Source organism: Sorex fumeus, unplaced genomic scaffold (genome assembly GCF_029834395.1).
Source record: "Sorex fumeus unplaced genomic scaffold, SorFum_2.1 ptg000155l, whole genome shotgun sequence".
Lineage (NCBI taxonomy): Eukaryota > Metazoa > Chordata > Mammalia > Eulipotyphla > Soricidae > Sorex > Sorex fumeus.
Window position 1 is genome coordinate 2,775,706 of NW_026606212.1, and position 26,405 is coordinate 2,802,110.

The 26,405-nt window shown below is 50.4% G+C and overlaps 1 protein-coding gene across 1 annotated transcript in view; it reads right to left on the minus strand.

The window, feature by feature from the left end:
• NAA25 (N-alpha-acetyltransferase 25, NatB auxiliary subunit) overlaps positions 1–26,405 on the minus strand; it is a 45,933-nt gene that overhangs the window by 5,393 nt on the left and 14,135 nt on the right. The window contains exons 8-22 of the mRNA XM_056107124.1: positions 25,572–25,683; positions 24,820–24,909; positions 23,327–23,496; positions 22,252–22,364; positions 19,726–19,933; positions 18,367–18,456; positions 15,507–15,687; positions 14,155–14,254; positions 8,848–8,999; positions 8,182–8,307; positions 6,369–6,612; positions 5,173–5,296; positions 4,368–4,433; positions 2,867–2,964; positions 1,229–1,339 (exon numbers count right to left, since the gene is read on the minus strand). Coding sequence (XP_055963099.1) covers positions 1,229–1,339; positions 2,867–2,964; positions 4,368–4,433; positions 5,173–5,296; positions 6,369–6,612; positions 8,182–8,307; positions 8,848–8,999; positions 14,155–14,254; positions 15,507–15,687; positions 18,367–18,456; positions 19,726–19,933; positions 22,252–22,364; positions 23,327–23,496; positions 24,820–24,909; positions 25,572–25,683 — 1,985 coding nt within the window. The remainder of the gene's footprint in view (positions 1–1,228; positions 1,340–2,866; positions 2,965–4,367; positions 4,434–5,172; positions 5,297–6,368; positions 6,613–8,181; positions 8,308–8,847; positions 9,000–14,154; positions 14,255–15,506; positions 15,688–18,366; positions 18,457–19,725; positions 19,934–22,251; positions 22,365–23,326; positions 23,497–24,819; positions 24,910–25,571; positions 25,684–26,405) is intronic.

The following is a 26,405-nucleotide window of genomic DNA, read 5'->3' on the forward strand; positions in this document are numbered from 1 at the left end:
TGCTTCAAAGTAAAAACAGCAAGTCAAGTACCAGCAAAAAGAAAGGCACTGACTTCTGTAACTGCCTGGTCAAACGGCCATTCGGAACGAGACCAGAAGGATGTGGCGAAGCTCGTCTCTATCAGGTCCAGACCGGGCCGCTCCCCCACCCGCGTCCCTGCACAGGCATCTCACTGGCTTGTCTCCATGTGTCTTTGCTCGCCTATTTCCACTCTGGAGAAGCCTGTGTGCGATCTTCAACGTGCACTTCTTCCTCTCTCTCCCCTCATACTTACAGTTCCAATAAAAACGTTCTTGCTTCACAAGCAAAACAAAAACAAACACAAAAACCCCTAGCAGGGGGCCAGGCAGAAGGCTCCAAGGTCCAAGCACATGCATGGCCTGCAGGAGCCCCGGGTTCAGTGCCTGCTGTCTGGTCGCCCAGCACCACCACAAGTACCCTCCAGAAAACCAGGGCTGGTGGTTCTCCCCATCCCAAATTCGTAATAATTACTATTTGGAACAAAAATATTTCTGAAAGATTACACCATGGGGCCACTGCGATAGTACAGCAGGTAGGGAGCTTATCTTGTGCATGGCCAACCCAGGTTCCACCCCAGCACCCCACACATATGGTCCCCCAAGTCTGGGAGGAGTGATCTCTTAGCACAGAGCCAGGAGCAGGCCCTGAGCACTGCTGGGTGTGGCCCCCAAAACCAAAATGATAACCACACGTGGTTCCAACAGTAGAGGTGCCGGGTTTAAAGTCATCCCCACGGGCCCTCCGCCCCAGCACTGCTCAGTATGACCCCACCTCTTTGATCAACTAGGAAGGCGAGGCCTGACTGACGCGTCTCTGTAAGGACAGACCCGGGGAAGAAGAGCTCTGACTAGCAGATGGGCCAGGATACAGACACGGGCTCAACTGGAGGAAAAGCAGCTCTACATCACGGGACCAACCACGGCCAAGTGAGTCAAAACCAAAAACCAAAAAGGGAATACCCGGGCCGGCAAGACGGCAGACAGGAGGGCATCCGCCTTGCACATATCCGGCGCGACCCCCGAGTCCCGCGAGAGGAAGCCCTGAACGCTGCAAGGTTGGGCCCCAAAATAAACAGAACGAAACAAAAGGCCCAGCAATCCGTGGTGGGGAACGTGGGAGCAGCAGGAGTGTGGCAGGTCTCTCACGACAGGAAGGGCACAGGGAAGAGACGGCAGCCAACGGTCACCACAGCCCAGCCCTCATTACCATGACGATGCTGGTTTCTTTTTTCTTCTTCTTCTTTTTCTGTAGATTTAATTTATATGGCCGCAGGACACTCTCACAGTAACTAGAGACCCAAAGGACTATAGAAACAGTCTGAAAGACAAAATCGCAAATTCACCAATCAGAAAGAGATAAATGAAGCCAGTATCAGAATCAGCTCAAGGTAATGGATTAAACCAAGGAATTCTGACAGTTCTACACAAATTCATTCAGCTTTGCCTCTTTCTATTGCTGTCACACTGACCCAACCTTCGTAAAATAATAGTTACAGGCTTAAATCTTCAAGTCTTCTGACTCTCTCAGCCTTAAACCCGTTCGCTCTTAAAAGAGCAGGATCTGGTAACACCCTTTACACTCAGTGAAAAAAATCCCAATTCTGGGGACAGAGGCACAGTACAGCAGGCAGCACGCTTGCCTTGCACGAGGCCGACCTGGGTCTGATTGCCGGCCCTGGATATGGTCCCCTGAGCATCACCAGGCCCCGGTGCGAGAAAAAGTTCTTTTTATTTTGGGGCCACACCTGTTGGTACTCCGGGCTCACTCCTGGGGGCTCAGAGGACCATGTCAGAGGATCAAACCCGCGCTAGCCACGTGCAAGGCAAGTGACCTCCCTGCTGTGCTACTGCTCTGGCCCCTAACATCCCAAAGTTCCCTGTCGACCTTCCCACCTTTGCCTTTCCTGCAGACCTGAACAACTTCCTTGAACTCAGGAGTGTGGCCATTCATTACCTCCCAGAAACTGAGTTCTCGAGACAGAGAACAGCGCCCTAGGGAAACTTACAGAGAGGGGTGCAAAGGAAAGCAATACAACAGAAACAGGCGCCTCTTGAGGCCACCTGGTCGAGCCCCAGCACAGCGCCAACGAAGAAACAAAAAGGCGTCTTGAGCAGGGTCGGCATTCGGTGCCAGATATGGCCCCGTGTCCCAACGCTAAGCAGTACCTGACGGCGACGCCCCCTCCATCACAGCCCCATGTGTGTGCACCCCGCGCCCGAGCAGTAGCTTGGACGGAGGGCAGGAAAGGGCCTATGGGCACGGGCGACTCTCTGAGCACTGGGGACAGGATGGTTCAGAGGACTGGGGCTCAGGCTCTTGAATGCTGAACTGGGGACAGCCCCGGGACCCGTGAGTGTGGCCCTATATCCACCTCCCACCGAATCCTCCCCAAAACCCAACAAGAAACTGAAGGAAGTAACACATAGTTCAGTCAAAAGAAGAAGGAACAGGAAACAGCTAGATCTGTATCAAATCTGAGAAATCTGTATGGAGGGACAGTAAGTTTCAAAAAGTTTTACCTAAATATAGTGAATGAAATTCTCTTGGTACTTCTGGAAAGTGATGGCTAAGAAAATTACAATTAACAAAATTAAGGACTGGTAGGTTAAATCACAGACCCAAGGTGTCTACTGTCTATATTTTCTGGGGGAAGGAGGCATACCTGGTGGTGCTCAGGGGATCATATGGGGTGCCAGGAATCGAGCCCAGGTTGACCTGAATTGACCATGTGAAAGGGAAATGCCTTACCCGCTGTACTATTGTTCTGGCCCTGTTATTTTTAAAAAATTGTCCTACATACAATTAAGGAAAATAAAAATTTTAAGGAAGGGAACAAAAACATACCTCAACAAAGAAGACTAGATTTTCTAGAAGAGCAGGATGTGTTTTCAAGCTACCGTCTTTAACTTCTAAGAGGTCACCTTTACATTTACTGAAGACATCTGAGAACAGAAAAATATATAAGTTTTAATCATTTTTGTTTCTAAAAAGAATAAACATTTAAGGTTACTTGAAGAATGCCTTTTGTTCTCCCACACTGAAACAAACACCAAAGAATATCCTTTTTGAAACCCTTTTTGCTTTCGGCAGTGCCAGGGATGAACCCGGGGTCCCACACGCAAAGCATATGTTCGACGATGAAGCCACTTCCCGGCGGCGTGGCAGCTGTCCCCAGGAGTCGCCTGACAGTGCTGAGACCTAACTTGGTGCCGGGGTCAGACTGGGCTGGCGGTGCCCAGGTCTGCACGTGGCCCGCTGCACGCTCTCCCCAGCCCCAAGCTGGATCTTTCTCAAGCTCTCTCGAAAGCCAAGTAAGGCAAACGCCCGCCGCTGCAGAGTGGGACAGAGAGGCCCGGCGAGGATCTCAGGGGACACAAACAAATAAAACTAAAGGAACAATTGCTCTCCAAAACCTGAAAAGCTCTAATGTTTTCAAAATGTAACCGATGGGGCTGAGGGTGGGCCCAAGAGCAAGGGGATCATACTGTGTGCTCAAGGACCCTGACTCCAATCACGCAGGCTCCCTGAGCACTGCCTGGGAGGCTCCAACAAACAGAATGCAAGGCAGCCTGCAAACCAGACTGAAAGAATGAAAGCAGCCAAGGAGAGCCGGTCCTGGTCCCAGCCCCAGCCCCATACACGGTCCCTGAGACCCACTGGGAGTGACGTGACCCCTCAGCGCAGATCCAGGGGGAACCCTGAACACAGCTGGGCAGGGCCAAAAGATCAAAACAAAAAGCCAGAAGCGTAATTATTTTCAAATCCTCTTGCACATTATTTTTGTTTGTTTGCTTTTTTGGGTCATACCCAGCGATGCACAGGGGTTACTCCTGGCTCTGCACTCAGAAATCACCCCTGGCGGTGCTCAGGGGACCATATGGGATGCTGGGAATCGAACCCGGATTGGCCGCGTGCAAGGCAAACGCCCTACCCACTGTGCTATTACTCCAGCCCTCTTGCACATTATTATTTATTTTGAGGGGGGCAACACCCTGCAGTGCTCAGGGGCTATTCCTGGCTCTGTGTTCAGGGAGCATATGCAGTATGAGAAATCAAACTGGGGTGAACAGCGTACACAGACACCTCATCTCCTACATTCTCTGGCCCTCCAAGTTTTTATCTTTATTTATTTTGCTTTTTGGGTCACATCCAGCAATGCACAAGGGTCACTCCTGGCTCTGCACTCAGGGGACCATATGGGATGCTGGGAATCGAACCCGGGTCGGCCACGTACAAGGCAAACACCCTACCCGCTGCACTATCTCTCCAGTCCCCAAGTTTTTATTTTTAAATGAAGTATCAGACAATCAGATACTCCGTGGGACTCCGGAGTAAGAATACTCACCTTTCAACTGTTCTAATAAAGACTTGAGACTGTTCTCTACTCGATCCTGGATCTCCGTTGTATCCTCTAAAGTGGAATAACAGTAAAAAAAACTTTTCAATTCATTTTATTCCTTTCATTAAAAAGCTTTTGCAGCGGGTGGGGTATGGGACCCTTCCAAGCAGTGCTGGGGGCCATCAAGTCTACAACCCACCCCCACACACACACACACATATGGTCCCTGAGATCACCAGGAGTGATCCCAGAGCTTTTCGTCCGAGAAAGCCAAGATCAATCCTTGGAAGCAAGACACAGGTAAGGCCCTTCTCTCTTCTCTTAAGACCCAAAGATACCCAAAGAGGCACACTGATGGAGGACAGGGGAGTTTTGCAAAAGAAACACGCAGGCATTCTGAGATTCTGTACGGGCCAGAACTGTTTACAGCTTCGAAGTGACCAAAACCCAGCAGCCCTCGAAAAAGACAACAGTTCCCAGCTGGGGCTGGAACCTGGCACTCCTGCCGCTGCCCCGGGCTGAAAAACACCGTCTCCCAGGGCATCTGTGATTCTCACTGGCCTGGCAGCTTGGACACTCTCTGCTCCACATTTACGGCTTCACTCTGAGTAAAGAACTACACCCAACCCGACCTCAACAAATCTGGGAGCTGTCAACCTCTGGCGTGAGGTTGTGTCATCCCGTTAGGCCCCAGATGCCTTCCAGGCCCTTCCTCCCAAGTGTGTCAAGCTACCTGTGGTTATGTTCATGCGCTGACTGAGTTTTTTACTGACGAAGACCCGGTCCAACCCGAGGCCGCATGCGCACTTACCTAAGCCGTTGACATCAAGCTCATAAACATCACTCAGGAGGTGGAAAGAGCTGGTCTGGCACTGGGAACAGCCGGAACTGAGAAACCCGGCCATTCTGGAAGGTACGGGCCCAAGGAAAGGGTACTGAAAAAGAAAGAAAATGTGATGTGTCTCACATGTCCCTGCAATCAAACCAAACAAGAAAACACGCCTTACTGACTGCTGAGCAGCTAGCAAAAAACTGAAGTCATCAAAACAGAAATGTCCTGTCAGGGGCTGGAGCAACAGCACAGCGGGTGGGGCGTTTGCCTTGCACGCGGCCGACTTGGGTTCAATTCCCAGCATCCCATATGGTCCCCCGAGCACCGCCAGGAGTGATTCTTGAGTGCAAAGCCAGGAGTGACTCCTGAGCATCGCCGGGTGAGACCCAAAAAGCAAAAAGTAAAAAAAAAAAAAAATCCTGTCAATTTGCTCATAGTCATTACGAACTCAATTTCCCTTTTCCTTACTTTCCAGTTTCAGTATCTGGGCAATTTCTACCTATATATATATTTTTTCCTGTAAATTCCATAAGGCAGGAAAATGTATTCTTGTTATTCACACACAAATTCCTATTTTTATATTGTTGTAGGGTCACACACTCAGGTGTTAAGGTGGGGATCCTCAGACCATACCTGGCAATGTAGAGGAGTTGGGAGGAAGAGAGTGGGAGGGTGGGCAGCAGGGGGTGTGGAGGGTGGGGGAGGCATGTGGGGAGGGGAGAGGGAGGGAGGGCAGTGTGGGGAGATGAGGGAGGGTGGGACGGGCAGTGTAGGGAGGTGGGGGGAGGTGGGGAGGGCAGTGCTAGGAGGTCGGGGGAGGTGGGGAGGGCATTGTGGGGAGGTGGAGGAGCGTGGGGAGGGCAGTGTGGGGAGGGGGAGGGCGGGGAGGGCAGTGCAGGGGAGGTGGGGGGAGGGTGGGGAGGGCAGTGCTAGGAGGTGGGGGGAGGGTGGGGAGGGCAGTGCTAGGAGGTGGGGGGAGGTGGGGAGGGCATTGCGGGGAGGTGGAGCGTGGGGAGGGCAGTGGGGGGGGAGGGCGGGGGAGGGCAGTGCAGGGGAGGTGGGGGGAGGGTAGTGTGGGGGTGAGACCAGGTCTCTGCACACACGTGGCCAGAGGCGTCTCCAGGCCACATCCCCAATCCCAGTCCCAGTTCTGCCCGTGAGCGGTGGCCGCGTACCTGGATCTCTCTCTCGATGAAGCGCACCCCCTTCTCCAGGGCCGCCTCCAGCTGCTGCAGGAGCGCGCGCAGGACATCGATGCCAGTTCCCACGCCGTTCTCTGTGGTCTTCTCCGAGTTCTTGGGTTCGGCGGGGTGGCTGAGGCCCGGCAGTGCGCTGAGCAGCCTCAGCGTCAAGGAGCGAATCCTCAGCCATATGGTCTCCTCCTCTAGGGAGAGCCGCTTGTGTTCTTCAGAAACATCCCTGAAAGACACAGCCCCGGCCTGTCCTGTACTCTGTGTGCGACCTCGAGACCTTCTACTGCGGGTTTCCGTCAGGCTTTGAACGGTTCCAGCTGTCAGTTCAGCTGAGCGACTCTGGACCATCCCAAATCACTCCCGACACAACTGGACCCCAGAAATTGAAAATGTGAGCTACAGGGATCAAAGCACAGGGTCAGGGAGCATGCCTTGCCCGGGTCCAACCCAGATACACGCTCCGGCATCACACAGGCCCCCTAAGCCCTTGATGTCCCGAGCAGCACTGTTTCCTTATCAACTGCAGATCCTGTTGAATGAGACCCCCAGGGTCGCTCCAGGGCCGCATACCACCTGGGAGCCCCAGCCTCCAAAAGACAGAAATGTAAGACATCACCTACCGGAACGTCATTCTGTCCTAAGCGACAAGTTTTTCTGATAGAAATACAATATAGGAGCTGGCTAGATAGTACAATGGGCAGAGCACTTGCCGTGCGCGTGGCCAACCGGGGTTTGATTGCTGGCATCCCAGAGGGTACCCGGCACCACCAGGAGTGATCCCTGAGCACAGCCAGGATAAAGCCCAAACACCAAAATAAATAAAAATAGATGATACCAAAAAACTCAAGGGCTGGACAGTCCAGGAATTTTAAGGTGCTTGTCTTAATGCTTGCCAAACCTGGTTCAAATCCCCAAGCCCTGAGCATGGCAAGTACAACCTGAAAACCAAAACCAAAACCATTTCCAATGAAGTCGGAGGGATTGCCGGAAGGTCCGGTGTAGCCCCGCACCTTCCCCCGAGCAACACCCCCAACCCCCAGCTAATTCAAATGACTGAAAAATTGAAATTTGTGTGTGTGTGTGTGCGTGCGTGTGTGCACATGCATACATTTTTCCCCCTGCCAGAATCTCTGAAGTTATAGTTTTAATTTTTGGTTTTGGAGTCCCACAAAGCAGTGCTCAGGGCTTACTCCTGGCTCATGCTCGGGGATCACTCCTGACAGTTCACAGGGACCACATGTGGTGTGAGGAACAGAACCAAGTCAACTGGATGCAAGGCAAGTGTCTACCTGCTGTACTAGTGCTCCGGTCCCAGAGCTATAATATTTAATACATGACCTTTTAAAATTCTATCTTCATTTGAGCCAAGTCAGCAGGATGTGCTTTGAGCGATTCCATACCTCTGCATGTGGCCCGCTCACCCACCACCATAGTCCCAGGATCCCTCCACGGTCCACAAAGATCCCTAGACCCTTTGAAGGCCCATTCCACGTTCCCTCTGGAAACCCGTCTGAGTGCAGAGCCCAGTCTCCTTTTTGTGTGATTCTGTCCCCTGCTCTATTTCGTGCCCCACACAGCGATCTCTCCAGTACGATTTCACTTGGCTTGGATGGCTGAATTTCTAGTCACTCAATCCCAACACTGGGATGAGATTTTTTTCATTTGAAGAGCCTACACTTTGTATTTGTTACAGAAAACACGGTATTTCTTTGGGGGGGGGGGGGTGGGAGTTGTATTTCAAATCACAGATTCCCTCCAACTCTGTAAAAACGAGCCTGAGAGTGAGGCCAGTCACCTGTCCTTTGGATCCCAGCTGAAGAAAACGTTCAGGTCTCTGTTATCTCGCAGGGACTCCCATGGAATGTCATCTTCTTCCGGCCGAAGATTCATTGCCTTTATACTTTCTGCTAAGCTGGTTGATCTGTGACATAGAAGACATATTTACACATTATTTCAATGGGAAGAACAGCCAGGGGAACATGTCAGCCGTGGCCAACTTGCTACTAGCCAGTAAGAGCTGAATGGAGAGACAGCTCAGAAGGCCGAGCACATGTCTACATGCGGGAGAGGCCCGGGGTTTGGACCCTGGAACCACATGGTCCCCCGGGTCCCGGTGGAACAACCCCCAGTCAGAGTCGGGAGCAGCTCCTGGGCACTGTCAAGCGTGGCCCAAAGATCAAGACACCAAAAGAAGTAAAGTCTCCTAAAGGGTGAAACAGAACCAAACACAGACAGTGCTACACAGAGAGAAGGTGTCTTCCAAACCAAAGGAGTCACCAGTATCACCTCCCCAAGACCCACGACTGCAATCCCAGTGGGCAACTGAGGCGGGGCCCCCAGCAACTGCCAGGCACGACCAGGCTCATTCCCTGCCCCTCCCCTCCCTGACTCCCGCCAGCCTTCCTAAGCTCAGGCCCACTCACTCCCCACCCAGAGGCTCTGACCCTTTGAAAATACTTACAGATTTGCTTCAAGTAGAAGGTCTAATAACATCCGCTCAGTGCGAACTTGTGCAAAATGAAGAGAATTATTCAGCCTGTTCCTAAAAGCGATAAACTCTGGGATCTTCTCAAACGCACCATACTTGTAAGCTTGAATAATATATTCTGAGGTCTGGGAAGGAAGGAAAGACATCACCAAGGTATAAATATTTCGCAGATCCATCAATGAGAGCAAACCTTGCCAGCCCAAACCCCACAACACTCAAACTAGAAGAGGCTGAATCTGAGCTCTTGAGGTCAGGTCTGGAGCCAAAGTCTCTTCGGAGTAAGGAGTAAGGAGAGTGCAGCAGCTGACCCTGCTTTGCTCCCCGGCCCCACAGGGACCCCGGGCTCTGCAGGACACGTGGCCCCTGAGACCCTAAGGAGACGCCCAACAAGAACATTTTTTCAATTCTCTTTCGCTTCTTTCCTACTCCTGAGTCGGGCGTCTTCTTACTGCTCCTGCCGGTCCACAATCTGCTGCCCCCAGCACTCCTTTCAGCAGCCGCCTTTCCATTCAAGGTGACTAAAGGCTTAACTACATCAGTCAAAATGTGGTTTGTGCCATCGGTGGAAGGGATACCACTCCATGTTTGTCTGCATCGAACATAAGCTGTGGTTTTACGTGAAGATGCCCCGAGCATCAGAATAACCTATCCACACTCCCACCAGCCCCGGTGAGAGTCTCCCGCAGAGAGGAAGAGAGGCGGCTCCTAGGCTTAGTTTATTCATTCCGAAGCTGACGTCCCAAGCACAGGGCCCTAGGCACAAGACAGCGGCACAGCAGACACCCGACGCAGAACCTGTGAGCATTCACCCGAGCCCATCCTGAGGACAGAAAGACTTCCAACACAGGATTCCTTGTTCGTCCAAACTCCCCTAGACCGCTGCTGGAAAATTCCATGCACAATGACGAGAACACTCAGCCCACGTGCTGAACTAGACTGACTGGGAAATAGGATGAAACGCTATGAACAGAGGCAAGCTAGAGAATTCCGAACGGAAGTTCTGTGGCAGACAGGAAGCTTGGGAAAGACCGTTCCCGGGATGTGGGCCTGAGCCGTGGGGCAGGGCCAAGAGCGCCAGGCGCCGATGTCTGCCCAGAGTCCGTCTCTGTGCCCCCACCTGAGTCGTGTCTGAATCACCTGCCCAGTAGGAAAATAGGCCAATAGTCAACAACGTACCCTCTGATACACAGCCTCGCAGGGTTCATGGCAGGCCGCGGGGCTGCGCCACGGGCGCTAATTCAACTGCGTTCGAAGCGGCTTTTAAACCCCCATGGGACACCTCGGCGAGCTGTTTGCCTGCAGGATCTGGAGAAATTAAAGACGGACGGACACAAGAAAATTAAAAAGATTACTTGTGATCCTGCAGGTTTAAAGAAGGACTGTCTGTACAAGCTCATCTACCTACTAGCTTGCTTAAAGGACAAAGGCACGGCCACGGCGGAGGCCAAGGCACTCACGCACGTCAGCTACGGTCTCTGGTGGGGGCCACAGCAAGGCTCCTGGCAGTCTCTGCAACAGGAAGTCAGAGCTTGAAACAAAAACCAGCTGGTTAGGAACCTACATCCAGCAATGGATGAGGAGACATTGGTGATCGGGTCGAATCTATCAGTCACACTCCCAAATCTGCTCTGACTCCAGGAAGAAGCCCAGCGTATCAAGAAAAGGCAGTTTTCATTTGAGTGGTGCATAGGATACCTCTTTAGAAAAAAGGGGAACAGCTTTTAAAATGGAAACATACAGGGCAACAAAAAGGAAAGGTCCTTTACCAGACTGAGAAGCCGAGTGCAGCTGTCTGCCCCTTCCCAGAAAGGCCTTTAACGCAGCAGACAGGGGAGTCCGAGGGCCCCCCAGCACCGAGGCCAACCCTGCACCGGTCAGGAAAGGCCGGGCAGCTCTCACAGCACTGAAGCCAACCCTGCCCTCATCAGCGGCTCCCACAGCACCGAGGCTAAACCTGCCCCAGAGCCCAGAGAAATGACACCCTATGCAGGCAATGCTGGGACACACACCTGAAAGGTTTCCAAGTACCCAAAAACTATCTGTAATATCATTTATGTAACAAAGGAACTATTCACACCCTATATGGATGAACCCTGGTCACTGCAAAAATTAGTAAAATTATATGAACATCGGCCCCCTGAATAATCATCATGAAATCACGAATGCTTTTTATAGGTAACTTTAGAAGCATAGACATAACTTTGGAAGACATGAAAAGCCAGCCCTAATTTGCAGAATCTATTAGAGGTAAGACGACACCTACCAATAACTTTTCCAGAAAAGAAACTCCTGTTTAGACCTTCCCAATGTAACTCAGTTCCACAGAACAACGCTTGACAAAAGCAAACCACAGCTTTTCCATTAAGGGTGTCTGAGTCCTCCTGAAAGCTCAGTGAGAACTGACACACATCTGGATCCCCAAGCTAAGGGGAAAAGACGCAGGGCGCAGCACGAACTTTAGAGAAGCGCTTCCTCACACTGCCACGGGATCACTCACACAGCGCTAAGGAAATGGTCCACACTCTCCACTGTCCGCCAGCAGGATTCAGGGTCCAGGGCTAAGAGCGTTTTTACCTTGCTGTATTATGAATTTTTTTTGCCTCCCCACAAATCACTCACTGTAACTATTAGTTAACTCAATCTTCTTAGTGGTAATGAAAATAGGGGCGAGAGAGAGAGACAGCGAGAGAGACAGAGAGAGAGCGAGAAAGACAGAGAGAGAGACAGAGAGAGAGAGAGAGAGAGAATAATGGGTAGGACGCTTGTCTTGCATGTGGATGACCTATGTTTAATCACTGGCACCACATGTGGTCCCTGAGCACCACCAGGAGTGATCCTGAGCACAGAGCCAGGAGTAACTCTTGAGTACAGCTGAGTATGGCTCAAAAACCCCACAGTAAATAATATTTATGAGTATCTGTCCAGATCAATGGAACATCACCGGTGAGTGAATATGGCTCACACGTACTCACATGGATCCCTGCCACAGCCAACCATGAGCGAAATACAAGATACAAAAGCTCTCTCAAAAGTGCTCTTGGGGTGGCCTCTTTTCCCACATACAATATATAGTGTTGGCTTGGCTTGATTTGGGTGAATGTGGTATATTTTGTTTCCAAATCAATTCCAGATAGTATTTACGGGGTGAGAAAATTTAAAGCTTCACTTTTATTTGCAATGAAATAATGTGTCTTTACAGACCAAATCAAGAGCAGTAGGTGATTTCAGAATACTTTTGAAGAATTACAAACTGATGAGAAACTTGCCAGTAGGTTTGGATTAATCCCTTATTTACATGCTTGACCCCATGGCAAAAGGCTATCTCAGAAACAAAACTGAACCGGAGTTTGGAGAGCGCGAAAATCCAACAGGTCAGGCGCTTGCCTGCCTGTGGCTGTCCCCTGAGGACAGAGCCAGGAGTGGCCCAAAACACAAAAAGCAAGTAAGGTGAAAAACCCAACTCTGAAGAGGATTCTCTGGTGAATCAACTGTGTAAGCCCTTTTTAGAAATACAGAGACTTAATTATTCAAATAACACTTTTTGTTGCCATTGACACTTTTTTAAAACAAAGTGTAAGCAACGATCCTCAAACACAACAACACACGGAACCAGTGTCTCAACTGTCTGCTCGCGCTCAGTGTCAGAGCCCAAGGGGCCGCCCATGCGCCACCCAGCACCATGGGCAGACAGACTAGGGCGTCCCCTCCTCTGGGGTCAAGCCATGGCACCAGGCGACCTGACCAGAGCAACACTGAGGACGGGGGAGGAGGAAGCCCCGCGAGAGGCCAGGAGGACAGCGGCTCACTGCCCCTCACAGGTCATTCGTCTGGGGCAGACCCTAAAGCTCTTCCAGAGTAACAGCTGAGAAGCAGCCCCCCGGCACTGCTCAGAAACGCTCCAGCCTGCCCGAGAGCTTGGGGCAACGCGCTGGAGGCGACTCCTGCTCAAACACCAAAACCTAAAAACAAGCCGTTTAAACAGACGGCAGACAAGCCCCAACATTCCGGTCAGGGTTCCTGGTCTGGCTTGAATGATTCTATTTGCCAGGAGGAAACCACCTTCCTGGCCAGGTTCCTTCACTGTTGGACCATTCAAATGGAATGGCTGTGGGCAGACATCTGGAAGGGTCAACTTCCAGGGCCTAAGCAGCACAAGAGAACCAAGTAGGCAGGGGCCAGCAAGAAATGCACCTATCCACGTAATTTCCTTGACTGACTAGAAACTTCAGTTTAACTGACAGGTAAAAGTAAGTCTGTGGTAAAAAATACGGTGGAAATCCTCTCCTTTCAAATGGCACAAAGAACCTCGGTATTCATTGCTCCTTTGGAAAAGAAAAAGCCAGTGACAGGTTTCTTCAGATGTCTGTCAACTGGCCAATTTTATCATCTGAGGAAAACGTGCCTGCACTCATTAGCTGCTGGCGAAGAAGATGACAACTGATAAACAACAGAAATGCATCAAGAGAGCAGAGAGCAGCCACTGTCACAGGATTTTAAATGGCTTCTAACATAGCTATAAACTATAGGCCATCGCTCAGAGCCACTGAAAAGACTTGGGGCTGGAGATGCACAGTACAGCCGACCCAGGTTTACTGAGTGCAGAGCCAGGAGTCACCTGAGCATCGCTGGGCGTGGCACCAGCACCCCCCACCCCGAAAAAGAGAGAAACTAGATTATGGGTCAAAGAACTTGCCAAGGGCTGACCCAGGGCTCCATCCTGGCTCTGCCGGGTCCCCGAGTACCACCCACATAGAGCAAGAGTGAGAGACTCAAGTCAAAGACCCGAGAGGCATCCAGACTGAGTCTGACTGTTAACTGTACCTCTACGCGGCTCTATTAAACACGCTCACTCTAACCACCACCAGTGACCCGGGGCCTCGAGTAGACAGGCAGGAGGGAGCCCGCTCCAGCACTGTGCCTCTTCGGCAGCACCCACACACCACCAGGTGTGGCCCCAAAACCCCAAACTAAAAAAAAAAAAAAAAAAAAACCCACATGGCTAGTCGGTAACAGCCCAAGGACACCTATAATACAGCACAGTGGCCCATGCCCGAGCACGAGTGACACTGGGAAGATGCTCTCCAAGTGGTGCTCTTTAAGCAGCCCAAAATCATGTTAGAAAGGATCTTTTCTTGGTGGCCCGGGAGATGGTTGTACAGGCCGGCGCCCTGATCTAACCCCGGCACGACAGGGCCCCCCGAGCACTGCTGGGAACAGCCCCCTCCACACCAGCAGCTGTGGCCCCAAAACAAAAATATCAATCATTTTTTTCGTACTTACATCTTTCTGGTTGGAGTGGAAAAACCTGAGTGCGAAGTTACAGGACTGGGATGCAGCAGCATACTGGCCGAGGGACTCAGCGTAGCGGGTCAAAAGGTAACTGGGGGGAAGAAAGGCGGGGAAAACGGTATTACCGGGTCACCTCTAGTGGCAGACACGTTTCAAATCCGACAGCAAAAAGACCAGCCATAGAGAAAAGCAAGAAGCGTCCTGCCAAAGAATGGCCACTCTCATTGAAAAATGAAAAAAAGTAAAGCTATTCAGTTTCATGGAAGACAAAGTTCTATCCTTCTTAAATGTTGCTAATTAACGAAACACGAGTTTTGAGACTAGCAGAGGAGGAAACACACCTGCTTGAGAAAGGATCTTTGGGGGCCCAAGAGATGGGGAGATAGAGTCAGGGTCAGCCCTGACAACCTCCGGGTGCGGCCCAGAAACCAAAGATAGAGCACAGGAAGATTTCTGAGACCAACAAGTAAAGTCTATCATCAACCTTAACCTCAAGGTTCAAAAGAACGTGAGCCAAGAAAAAAGAGTCAGAGGCCGGAGTGATAGCACAGCAGGTAGGGTGTTTGCCTTGCACGTGGTCGACCCAGGTTCGATTCGCAACATCCCATATGGTCCCCCGAGCACCGCCAGGAGTAATCCCTAAGTGCAGAGCCAGCAGTAACCCCTGTGCATCGCCAGGTGTGACCCAAAATGTCAAAAAAAGAAAAAGGATTTAAAGTATAGAGTTGTTTTAGCATGTTTCTGAAAACTTTTACCATTTCTAAATTGTGCAAATTTTAGATATGCCACAAAATGATAGGACTTATGAAATCACCTTAACATTCCATTCAACAAGTTACTTTTTTTTCGGCATTTAGGTCACACCAGGGACTGGAGCAATAGCACAGCGGGTAGGGCAAACTCCCAGCGGACCAGGGTTCGATTTCTCCGCCCCTCTCAGAGAGTCCAGCAAGCTACCAAGAGTATCGTGCCCACACGGCAAAGCCTGACAAGCTACCCGTGACATATTCAATACGCCAAACACAGTAACACCAAGTCTTACAATGGAGATGTTACTGGGCCCGTCCAAGCAAATCGATGAACAATGGGAGGACAGTGCTACAGGTCACACCAGGAAAGCTCAGGGGTTCCTCCTGGCTCTGCACTCAGGAGTTACTCCTGGAGGTATTTGGGGGCCCCTATGGGATGCCGGGGATCAAACCCAGGTTGGCTGTGTGCAAGGCAAATGCCCTCCCCACTGGACTATGGCTCCAGACCTCGACAGACTACTATCTAATCTAAACCCCTGACTCCCAGGGAGGCGGCTGCTGGGGCGGGGCCCTGAGGGCACCCTCGGTACCCACCCGATGGTGTCGTGCTGGATGTGCTTGGCGTCCAGGCTGGAGTAGAGATCCACCACGGGCTCGAAAGCCCCCAGCATGCAGTAGATCCGGACGAGCAGCAGCTTGAACTGGGCATTGGAGGGGCTATGCGCCAGTCCCTCCTCCAGCAAATTCAGGGCCTGCCACACAGCCGTTTCATCACCTGCAACCGGAAGATGAGCGCAGGGTCTGAACACGTTTCTCAGGAGTACAACCAGATTACAGACACCATCACCCCGACGCGCCAGTGAGCTTCGAGAAGGGAAACTGATACAAAACAGGGACTTCCGGAACAAGAGCACCTCAGTACATCCAGCGGCCAGGTCTCCTAGAGAAAAGCTATGGACCCTCTAGTGACACTCAGAACTAGGGCCCAGCAAACTTCCCTGGACAGGCTTTCTCTAACACCCGCTATAATTAAGACATCGCCCTTCCGTATGAAATTCTAGTAGCAGGATGCCCAAAAGGACAACTGGAAGGAAACCTGCTCTTTCAGGGACTGGCGAGATAGTGCGAGAGTTAAGGTGCTTGCCTGGCACGTAGGCGACCCGGGCTGACCCCCAGCACAGCATACGGTCCCTCAAGCACTGCCAGGAGCCTCTCCTGAGCTGAGTCAGGAACAGCTCCTAAGCACAGCTCGGTGCGGCCCAAAAGTCCCCCAAAGCACAGGAAAAAAAAAAACCCGATTTGTTCATGAATAACCATACTAAAATGATAAAACTTCTCCCGGCCTATCAAAATTCAAATGCTTACACATGTCAACTAAAACAGTGCGGCAAGGGACGTAGCTCAGGAGTAGAGCATTTGCTGTGTATGACTGAGAGTGAGAATTCAATTCGCAGTGAGAGGGCAGCGGGGAAGGCACTGGCCTTGCACGCAGCTTCAATCCACTGCATCCCACACGGTCCCCTGAGCACCGCCGAGTCTTCCTGAGTACTAAGAGTAAACCCTGAGCATCAGCAGGTGTGGCTCCTAACCCAAAACAAAACCGAATCCAACACCCCAAACTACCTTTGTACGAAAAACTGAGATAATTAAACAATTTATATTAACACCCACACACGGAAACCTTATGTACCTCTTGACATTAATGCACATGACCTCCCGCAAACTGTCTCTGCGTCTCTCCCCAGATTACTCCCTGCTTCCCTCGGCCTCCTTACATCTTTCTTGCTTTTGTGGTCACACCCGGCGATGCTCAGGGGTTACTCCTGGCTTTGCACTCAGGAATTACTCCTGGCGGTGCTCAGGGGACCATATGGGATGCTGGAAATCGAACCCGGGTCAGTCGCGTGCAAGGCACAACGCCCTACCCGCTGTGCTATGGCTCCAGCCCCCATTAATGCAGTTTTTATTAACAAGAAAAAAATTTCTAATAATGCTCAGGAAATTGGAGAGTTTTTTTTTTTACTTTTGTTTTTTTGTTTTGGGGTCACACCCAGCATATTCAGGGGTTACTCCCGGCTCTGCAGCCAAGAATCACTCCTGGCAGTGACTGATCATATGGGATGCAGGGAATCAAACCCAAGTTTGATTATGCAAGACAAATGCCCTTCCCACTGTGCTATCTCTGGACCAGAGAGAATGTGCAGTGGGCGGGGAGCTCGCCTTGCACGTGACCAACACAGGTTAGATCCTGCACCACATATGGTCTCCTCAAGCCCCACCAGGAATGATTCCTGAGCAGAGCCAGGAGTAGACCCCAAGCATCGCCGAGTATGGCCGCAAAACCAAAAACAGTAAAAACACAAGTGATTCCCATTAGTGTGAGAAACTTATCTCCATCTATAAAAGAGGCAGAGAGAGACTCAAACACACACACACACACACACACACACACACACAAAATCTGAGGGCCTTTTGGAAGTTGGAAAGGTATGATTTACACTGAATTTTATAATCTCCCTCTACAGTCAGGAAAAGTGGCTAAAATTTCCATGCACTGACTTTTAAATTTTACTACTACAAGCTTTTCGCCTTTCAATCTTCCTCTCAAATATATATATACACCATTTTATCAAATAATTATTTCAACTTTAAAAGTCATTCTTTCCCCTCTCTCTTCCCTTTTGAGGCTCCTGCAATGAACAGGGGCACCCTGGCGGAAGAACGCTCGCTGTGGTCCTCAACATCGCTTGGGAGCCCAGCGTCTGTGCTGTGTCCACTGAGCAGATGGTCCCCAGGGTGGAGAGTATCAGCCCGCTGACTGTAACATTGTAACAGGCAGCTTACAGTTAGGACACATTACCCAGGAATGTGGAGAAAGAAGTGTCAATGGTTTAGGACTGTTTTAAGATTTCAGGGAGGTAACTGGAGACTTGGATTTTTCTACAAGAACCCTGGAGAAAAAGGAGAGAGGTTTCGAGAAAGAAAGAAAGTGCCCGCCACGGAGACGAGCTGGTGGGGTGGGGAGTGGGAGTATATGAGTTGAAGGGTGTGCGGGGAACTGGAGACACTGGTGGAGCGACGGGTGTTGGAACATTGTATGGCTGAAAACCAAGCTTGAACAGCTCTGTAACTGTAAATAAAAAAATTTTTTAAAAAATACTAGAGAAAGAAAAATCTAAGTCATAACTCAAATAACTGGATTGTATGGTCTCAAGATTTATAAATAAGAAGAGAATGAAGGGGCTGGAGCAATAGCACAGCAGGTAGGGCGTTTGCCTTGCACACGGCCGACCCAGGTTCAATTCCCAGCATCCCATATGGTCCCCTGAGCACCGCCAGGAGTAATTCCTGAGTGCAGAGCCAGGAGTAACCCCTGTGCATTGCCGGGTGTGACCCAAAAAGGAAAAAAAAATAAATAAAATCAGAGAATGAAATTGAAATCACTATTTCTTACCTGTTTCTCTCCATATGTCAATAAGCACATGGACAGCGAGGAGACAGTAATAGTCTGAAAATTGCAATTCAGTTTTCAAACAGGATTTTCCTAAAAAGAGATTAAACAAACAAAAAAATCACTTTTTAGTATTTGTTCAACCATGACAAGCCCCAGGAGCTTCTCTTTTTTTTTCCCGCTTTTTTTTTTTTGGGGGGGGGGTCACACCCAGCGATGCACAGGGGTTACTCCTGGTTCATGCACTCAGGAATTACTCCTGGCCAAGCTCAGGGGACCATATGGGATGCTGGGAATTGAAGCTGGGTCAGGTCGCGTGCAAGGCAAATGCCCTACCCTCTGTGCTATCGCTCCAGCCTCCCCTCCCCGCCCCGGAGCGTCTTAAAGCAGGAAAAGTGCCAGGATGGAGAAAACAGTAGGACAGAATAAAATCTGGAAAAAAATGGGGCTGGAGCAATAGCACAGTGGGTAGGGCGTTTGCCTTGCATGCGGCCGACCCGGATTCAATTCCTAGCATCCCATATGGTCCCCTGAGCACAGCCAGGAGAAATTCCTAAATGCATGAGCAGCCAGGAGTAACCCCTGTGCATTGCCGGGTGTTACCCAAAAAGCAAATAAAATAAAATAAAATAAAATCCGGAAAAAACATTTAGGCCGTGAAGCAAAGATTTCAGAGGGAAAGACCACACGCGGGCAGAGCAGGGGGCCCTGGGGAGAGACGCCAAGGGTCCCAGGACAAATGCCAAGCTTGGGTTTTACATGAAACAACAAGGCCAAGACTAAGCTCAGCTAAATACGCACATTACTGCACTGGACATTGTGCTTTCTGGACACTGTGTGTGCACACCAGGGGTGACACTCAGGGCCACCTGCAAGCAGAGACGCCCCTCCCCACTAAGCTCGGGTCCCAGGGATGACACTCAGGGCACCCGCACCAGGGCAGCTCTTCCCTACTAAGCTTGGGCCCCAGAAAATCTGGGGATGCGGTTAAAGAGACACTGACGCCATCCAGTGACGTGGCTTCATGCAGGAATTTTCATTTAGAAATAAGACTACTCCAAAACTCCATTTCTTTCACAGTCTATGATATTCCTGTTTGTTAAACAGTCTGTATCTTAGAAGTACGAGGGACTGTAAGCAGCAAAAGTGACAATTATCACAAACCACCGTGAGAGTCCATGAGAGTTCTCGTGGGAACCCACAGAAGTCCCGAGGACGAGAAGTACACCAGGAAAGAAGACGAAAAGCTAGGCACAGGCGTCCCTGAGAAGCCACCCTGGGACAGCTGGACGCACTCCAGCAGGGGATGCTGAGTAGCGGGGCCCTAACCTGTAAGGCTCTGCCCACTCTGGGTTTGCTCACCGAATTCCAGTCCATGCTGGTACCTTAACATCAGCTCTCTGACCGTGCTCAGTTTCTGCGTTTTGTCCATCGTGTGGTACAAGCCGAGTAACCTGGTCAGCTGCACCACACACAGATGCTGCTGCAGAGCACGGATGTCAGCGGGCAGTGCCAACTTATCCTCCGTCGGTGTCGACAAAGGAACGACCCCGAGTAACTGATTAATGAACTGCAAAGTGAAAAAAGAGGAACACCAGTCTGAAAACAGAAACAGGCTTTTTTTGGGGGGGGCGGAGGAAGGGGGACACACACTCAACAGTGTCCAGGGCTAATTCCTGCTTGCTAGCAGGGCTCAGGGGACCAGATAGGATGCCAGGGATGGAACCTGGGTTGGCCATATGCAAAGCAAATGCCCTGCCCACTGTACCATCTCTCCAGTCCCAGACCATACGTACTTAACAAACACTTGCACTGTTGGTCAAGGCATTATTTAAAATAATACTAATTAGGAACCAGAACAATAACATAGAAGGAAGGGCACTTGCTACACGCAGGCTATCCAGGTTAAATCTTCGGTACCCCCTATGGTCCCCCAAATACCGCCAGAAGTAATCCCTAAGTTCAGAGCCAGGAGTGACCCTTGAGAGTTGCTGAGTGTGCTCCCAAAACAAAAAAGCAAAATTTTAAATTGCAGATTGAAACCCCTTCACTGTGCCCTTTGTTGTGTTTTGGGCCACACCTCGCAATGCTCAAAGATTAGTTACTCCAGGCTCTGCACTCAGACATCACAGCTGGTGGTGCTGGGGGGGGGGGCACCATAAGGAATGTGGGGGATCGAGCCTGGGTCTGGCTCATGCAAGGCAAGTGTCCTACCCTCTGTACTATTGTTCCAGCCCCTTGTACCATTTTATATCTACCAAAACCCTAAAACAAAACAAAAATCCTAACAGCCCACAGTGCTGGTGAAACCACATGAAACTGGCACCCATATCTTATTACTGGGCACAAAAGTATCGGCAATTCCATGCACCGTACCCAAAAGACGGAAAACAGATGTGTGAGAGGCCAGCACTCCAGTTCCTGCAGGGGTTCCCTCCTAGGACTATGTGACCTTTTCAACTTTATGCATAAACTTTTAGATACAGACAATTCAATTAAAATTATATCCCACTCATACAGTTTCACATTTGTCTTGATTCTGCTTTCATCTTTCTAAAATTGCATGCCATTTTATTTTATGATCTGTTTTGTCACAAAGAAACTGCAGCCTTGGATTAAAACCTAGTTCCTACTCTGGCTCTTCCATTCCCTCTGATCACTGTCTGTAGTGGCTGTTTTTAAATAGTATTACTTTTTTTTTTCAGTGAACACTGAATAGCAATCCTAACAGATTCTGCCCAGAAACACATTCACTATTTATTCTAGTTTGTACGGTTCCACTGCTATGCAGAAAGCTTCTTTGAAAAGTTGAATTGTTTACTGTGTAGCTTAAAAGCCCAAGCAGGGCCTGAAGCTATAGTACAGCAAGCAGGCAGGGTATTTGCCTTGCACACGAGTTCAATCCCTGGCATCCCACCGGGTACCCCAAGCACCACCAGGAGTGATTCCTGAGTGCAGAGCCAAGAGTGACCCCATGCATCACCAAATGTGACCCAAAAATGCGGGGGGGGGGGGGGACTCACAAGAAGACAGTAAAAAACACCATCAGCAGCTGAATTCAGTGACACTGGGTAACCATCCGAGGGCCCTTCCCAGGAGCTCGACCCATGGGACATCAGGGCCAGCCTGACCCATGTTTAGACTGTGCACAATCCCCAGACAAACACAGTGCGGAGTGGCAGGGTCTTAGCTACTGTGGTCACCATCTACCTTAGCGCTGTACTATCTCTCCGGCCCCTTAAATCTATTTAGAAATTTACGTCAGTGTGAGAGCACAGCATAGAGGGCATTTGCCTTGCACGTGGCCGACCCGGGTTCCAGCTCCGGCATTCCATACGGTCCTCCAAGGACCACTGGGAGTGATTTCTGAATGCAGAGCCCCAAACCTGCCCTACCTCCATTTTAAAAGCATTTTAAAACATCTTGGCAGGGGCTGGAAGTGGAGCTCGGCTTTGCCCCTGAGGTCCCGTGAGGCCCCAACACCAACAGCGCTGTTGAACAGAATCCAGTTGCAGCAGCAAAACCAGAAATATTTTTTTAAATTCAGGGACCAAAAGATAGTTCAGTGGATAAGGTGACTGTCTTGCATGCAGCCAACCCTGGTTTGATCCTGGCATGACATATGGTCCCCTGAAGCATAACCAGGAGTGATCCCTGAGCTCGGAGCCAGGAGGAAGCCCTGAGCACCACTGCGTAACCCAAATTCCAGCACCCCGAATATTTTCCAACTGTCCACCAGAAGCTTTGTGTCATTGTGGCATAAGAAATCATGCCTTTACTCCAACAGTGCCTGAGGAAGACCCAGATAGACTCCTTCCTGCACGCATCAGGGAGCACTCTGCAACAGTCAACAACACACACCCAGCAACTCAGAGCAACCAGACTTACTTTTGTACACTGTGTAGCAGGCAGGAGATCAACAAACACCTTGAGATCTGTAAAGCAACAAGGCTTATCTCCAAACTTTTTAAAATACTGGAACATTAATTCTTCTGGATCACCTAAAGGGAAGAAAATATCACTCCATTATACTTTTTGTTTCTGGGAGGGGCATAGCCAGTGGTGTCAGGAGGTCCTCCAGCCTGAGCCCAGGGCGCAGGGGACCATATGGGTTGTCAGGGATCGCAGTGGGGTCAGCTGGGTGCCAGCTAAACACCCTACACGCTGTACTATGGCTCCGGCCCCTGCCCACGTTAACTTTTAAGAACAATTCAACAGCAATGCCAGGAAGACAGATCCCAGGACTGACCCCCAACTGCATTTTCAGGGCCTGGATCTGCCCCCCAACCCCACCAGCACCACCCCAGGACCCCTGCCTGCCCCCCCCCCAGCACACTGGCTACGGCCCAAACATGACCAAACTACTATTTTCCAGAACAGTGAGGGAGAGGAAACGAGGGTTTCTTTGGATTTCATCTTAACACTATGAAACTAAAATATTAAGGAATGTTATCATTCTGAAAGTTATACAATTTAGAGCAGAATTTAAAGCTAGGAAGCTCATGGAATGGAGGAAGTCTTGCCTGCAAGGCGCCGAGGCCAGGCACCACATCTGGTGGTGACTGCAAGCAGCTGGACGACCCCGAGCCCCGGACAAATAACCCGGGCATTCGAACATACTAGAGGGGATGCTCAGAACCCAGGAGCGGCCTGGCCACAGCCCAGTACTGTGGCCCTCTGCTTCCAGAAGGGGTGCCACATCCCACCACGCTCACTCCAGCCGCAGAAGTACTAATATGAAGCCAAGCTGAATGTGTGACCGAGAACCAATTTTATAAGTGATCCATTTATCGGTAAATATTTCCAAGTCATAAAAATACCTGCTTCCAGAACAAGACCGAGGCGGCAGGTGAGGGCTTGCTGGCCAGACACAGGCACACCCCTGCTGTGGCAGGCCTTGTGGGTGAATACCACCCCGTCTTCAGGTCTCCCCAGTGAGTCCCAGGAACCCCCAACTTCTTACCCAGCTTGTACTCGTCATTAAAGCCCTGGCGCCGTAAGCGTCGAATAAGCTCCAGCTTAGCGAGATGCGGTCCGCGGAGCTGGCGCGAGCTCTTCGATTCCTCTGTGATCCGATCCTCTATGAACCTCACAGCTTCTTCTGCCGAGTAATGTACCTCTCCTTCTGAGGAGCTGGGTATGCACACATGAAAAGGACAGCCTGTGACTCTACCGTCTGCCACGAAACCTCAAGTCAGGTGAAATTGATTTTGAGAAACAAACTGGGGTCAGAGAGAGCGGATGGGACCTTTTTCATGCACATGGCTGGCCTGGGTTCGATCCCTGGCACGCCATGTGATACCTGAGCCCCACCAGAAGTCAGCCCTGAGCACTGCAGGGTGTGGCCCAAAAGACAAGGAGAAAAAGAAACAACCTAGAAAGCAAGAACAAGGCCTCTATAACTATAAAACAATACAAACAGAACTGAAAGAAAGTTCTGAGGGGCCAGAGCGACAGTCCAGCGGGACAGGTGTTTGTCTGGCATGCAGCCAACCAGGGTTCAATCCCCAGCCACCCGTATGGATTCCTGAGCACCGGTAGGAGTGATTTCTGAGTGTGGGACCAGGAGGAACCGTGGCTCAAAAACAAAAAACACAGAAACAAAAAAGCAAGGAAGTTTGCTACTTATGACTCCTCCCCGGCGGGTAAGTGACCAACCACCTCTCCCTCCTGCTCTCCAAACAAACTGAAGATCGGAGTGGCAGGGACCTGCTCTGCCTGAGGCAACCTCCCTTTTTTTTGATTCCGGTTGTTTTGTTGGTGTTTCTGAGGCACACCCAGTGGTCAGGGCTGACTCCCAGCTCTGTGCTCCGGTTCTGGCAGGTTTGGATGCCAGGAACTGAGCCCAAACTGGCCTCATGCAAAGCAAGCAAACCTGGAGGGCAACGTTTGACCTGGCACTACCTGATCCCCCGGAAGCAACTGCCAAGTAATAAAGCAGGACTAGCTCCGAGTAACTAAGCACCACTGAATGTGGAACCCTCTGCCCTCCCAACCAAAACCAAGCGGCAAACCGTGAGGTCTAATCTGATCGTATTTTAGTGTCAAATAATACTTATGTTAGTATTATGGATGGAAAAACGTCTGGGTGAAAAGAGGCCAAGACAGCTTAGGATCAATTACATCTCAAGAAAAGAGAAAAACTGAAAACCAAAAAACATCATTTCTGAGATACTATGAACCTAACAGTTCCTACAATATACACTTATGCACTAATAAAAAATATTTTATAATAAACATGCTTTTATTTAAGAAATTTTGAAATGGAGGGAAAAGCCAGAATATAGCCCAGCAGTAAAGACTTTGCCTGTGCAAGGCCAGGGCTCAATTCCCAGAACCATTGAAAAAGAAGAAAAGAATTAAATTAGGCTTACAAACAGATTCTGGCACGTCTGTTCCCTGAAATCCTAAGGAGCATTGGGAGTGCGGGAACTTTCAGGAAAGGAGCCGACTTACTGTTCGCCCGCGGCAGGAGGAGTCCAGGCCTCTTCAATCAGTCGAAAGACAGAATCGAAGTAAGTCAGGTAGAATTGCCAGTCATCCGAGCTGGAATCAGACGAACGGGGCAAACAGAATCAAACCAGAGCCAGGACCGTCCGCCTCGGGAGCAGCAGGGCTGGCTGAGCTCCCACTACACACGCGCGCTTCCCAGCCGGACCCGCCTCCCCACAGGCCTCCGGCCCAGTGCCGAGGGCAGCGTTCCAGAGGGGGCTGGACAGACAGGACAGTGAGCAGGGCCGGCACTGGCCTTGCACACGGCTGACCCAGCCCATTTGGTCTCCTTAGCACCTTCAGGAGTGATCCCTGAGCAAAGCTGGGTGTGGCCTGAACACCAAAATAATAAAATAAAAAAACCAATGAAGAGACTCTATCTTCCTTCAATAGAAGGACACCAGGAAACTGAAATTCCTAACACGAACTCCCCAGACCAGCACTCCCTGCAAGGAGGTGGCGAAGGAGAGGGGCGCGGACAATGAGGAATTTAACAAAAGAAAGATGGACAGTCCTTCTAATCCTAAATGCATTAAGGACAGAGCTCTTCTTCGCAGAAAGACAAAAGGTCATCAGAACTCTGAAAACCATCAAGACAGACTAACAAAAGATGATCTTGTGCTCAGAAATCTCCAAAAACAAAGGCAAAGGGAAATCAAGATGAGACTGCCCGGACCCCCAGAGGAACAGCAGCCCCAGGCGCGCCGGCTACTCACTTCTTCAGCAAGAGGCGGCGGGACAGGGCGTTGCACTCGGGCCACCGGCTCAGCTTCTTGTACATGGCCATGCACTTATTCTCCCGGCTCTGGATCTCACTGGTCAGCTTCTCTACGGTTGAAAGTTGGAGAAGCTGCTAAGCTGACTTCGCTCTGCTCAGACACCACAGCGAAGCTCACCCACAAGGAAGGAAACAGCATGGTTTCCGCAAGGACTTTTTGGGAAATGACTCCTTTCATATGCCAAAAACAGTAACAACAAGTCTCATAATGGAGACGTTACTGGGCGCTCGAGCAAATGAACAACGGGAGGACAGTGACAGTGACTCCTTTCAGATGTCTATCTCCGACGTCTTAAATAGATTGTTCTGGTGGTCGGAGAGACAGTGCCGGAGGAAAGTGCCGGCCTTGCAGGTGGCAAACTGGTTCAATGCCCGGCACGCCCTGGCTCCCCCGAGTCCCACCAGGAGATCCTTGAGTGCAGAGCCAGGAGTAAGCCCTGGGCACCACCAGGTGTGCCCCAAACACCCTCCAAATAGGCAAACAAAAACTGCTGTTACATTTTATGTAATTAGATAATTATCAGTTAGTGTCTCAATTTAACAGAGCAGCCCTGAGAAAGGCGTGAGCCTTACCCAGCACAGCCCGGCGGAAATGGTTTAATGACCACACCTAAGAGACTGAGGCTCTTCTTCTACGTCTAATTACTCCCAAAGGCCATAAAAACTTGTTCAAAATCAGCCTCGTTAAAACAGTAACTGCATCTCCAAGAACTCCTCCTGAGGAGACAGTACACACTGAGAGTCAAAAATCTCTGTCCTCACCGTGACAATA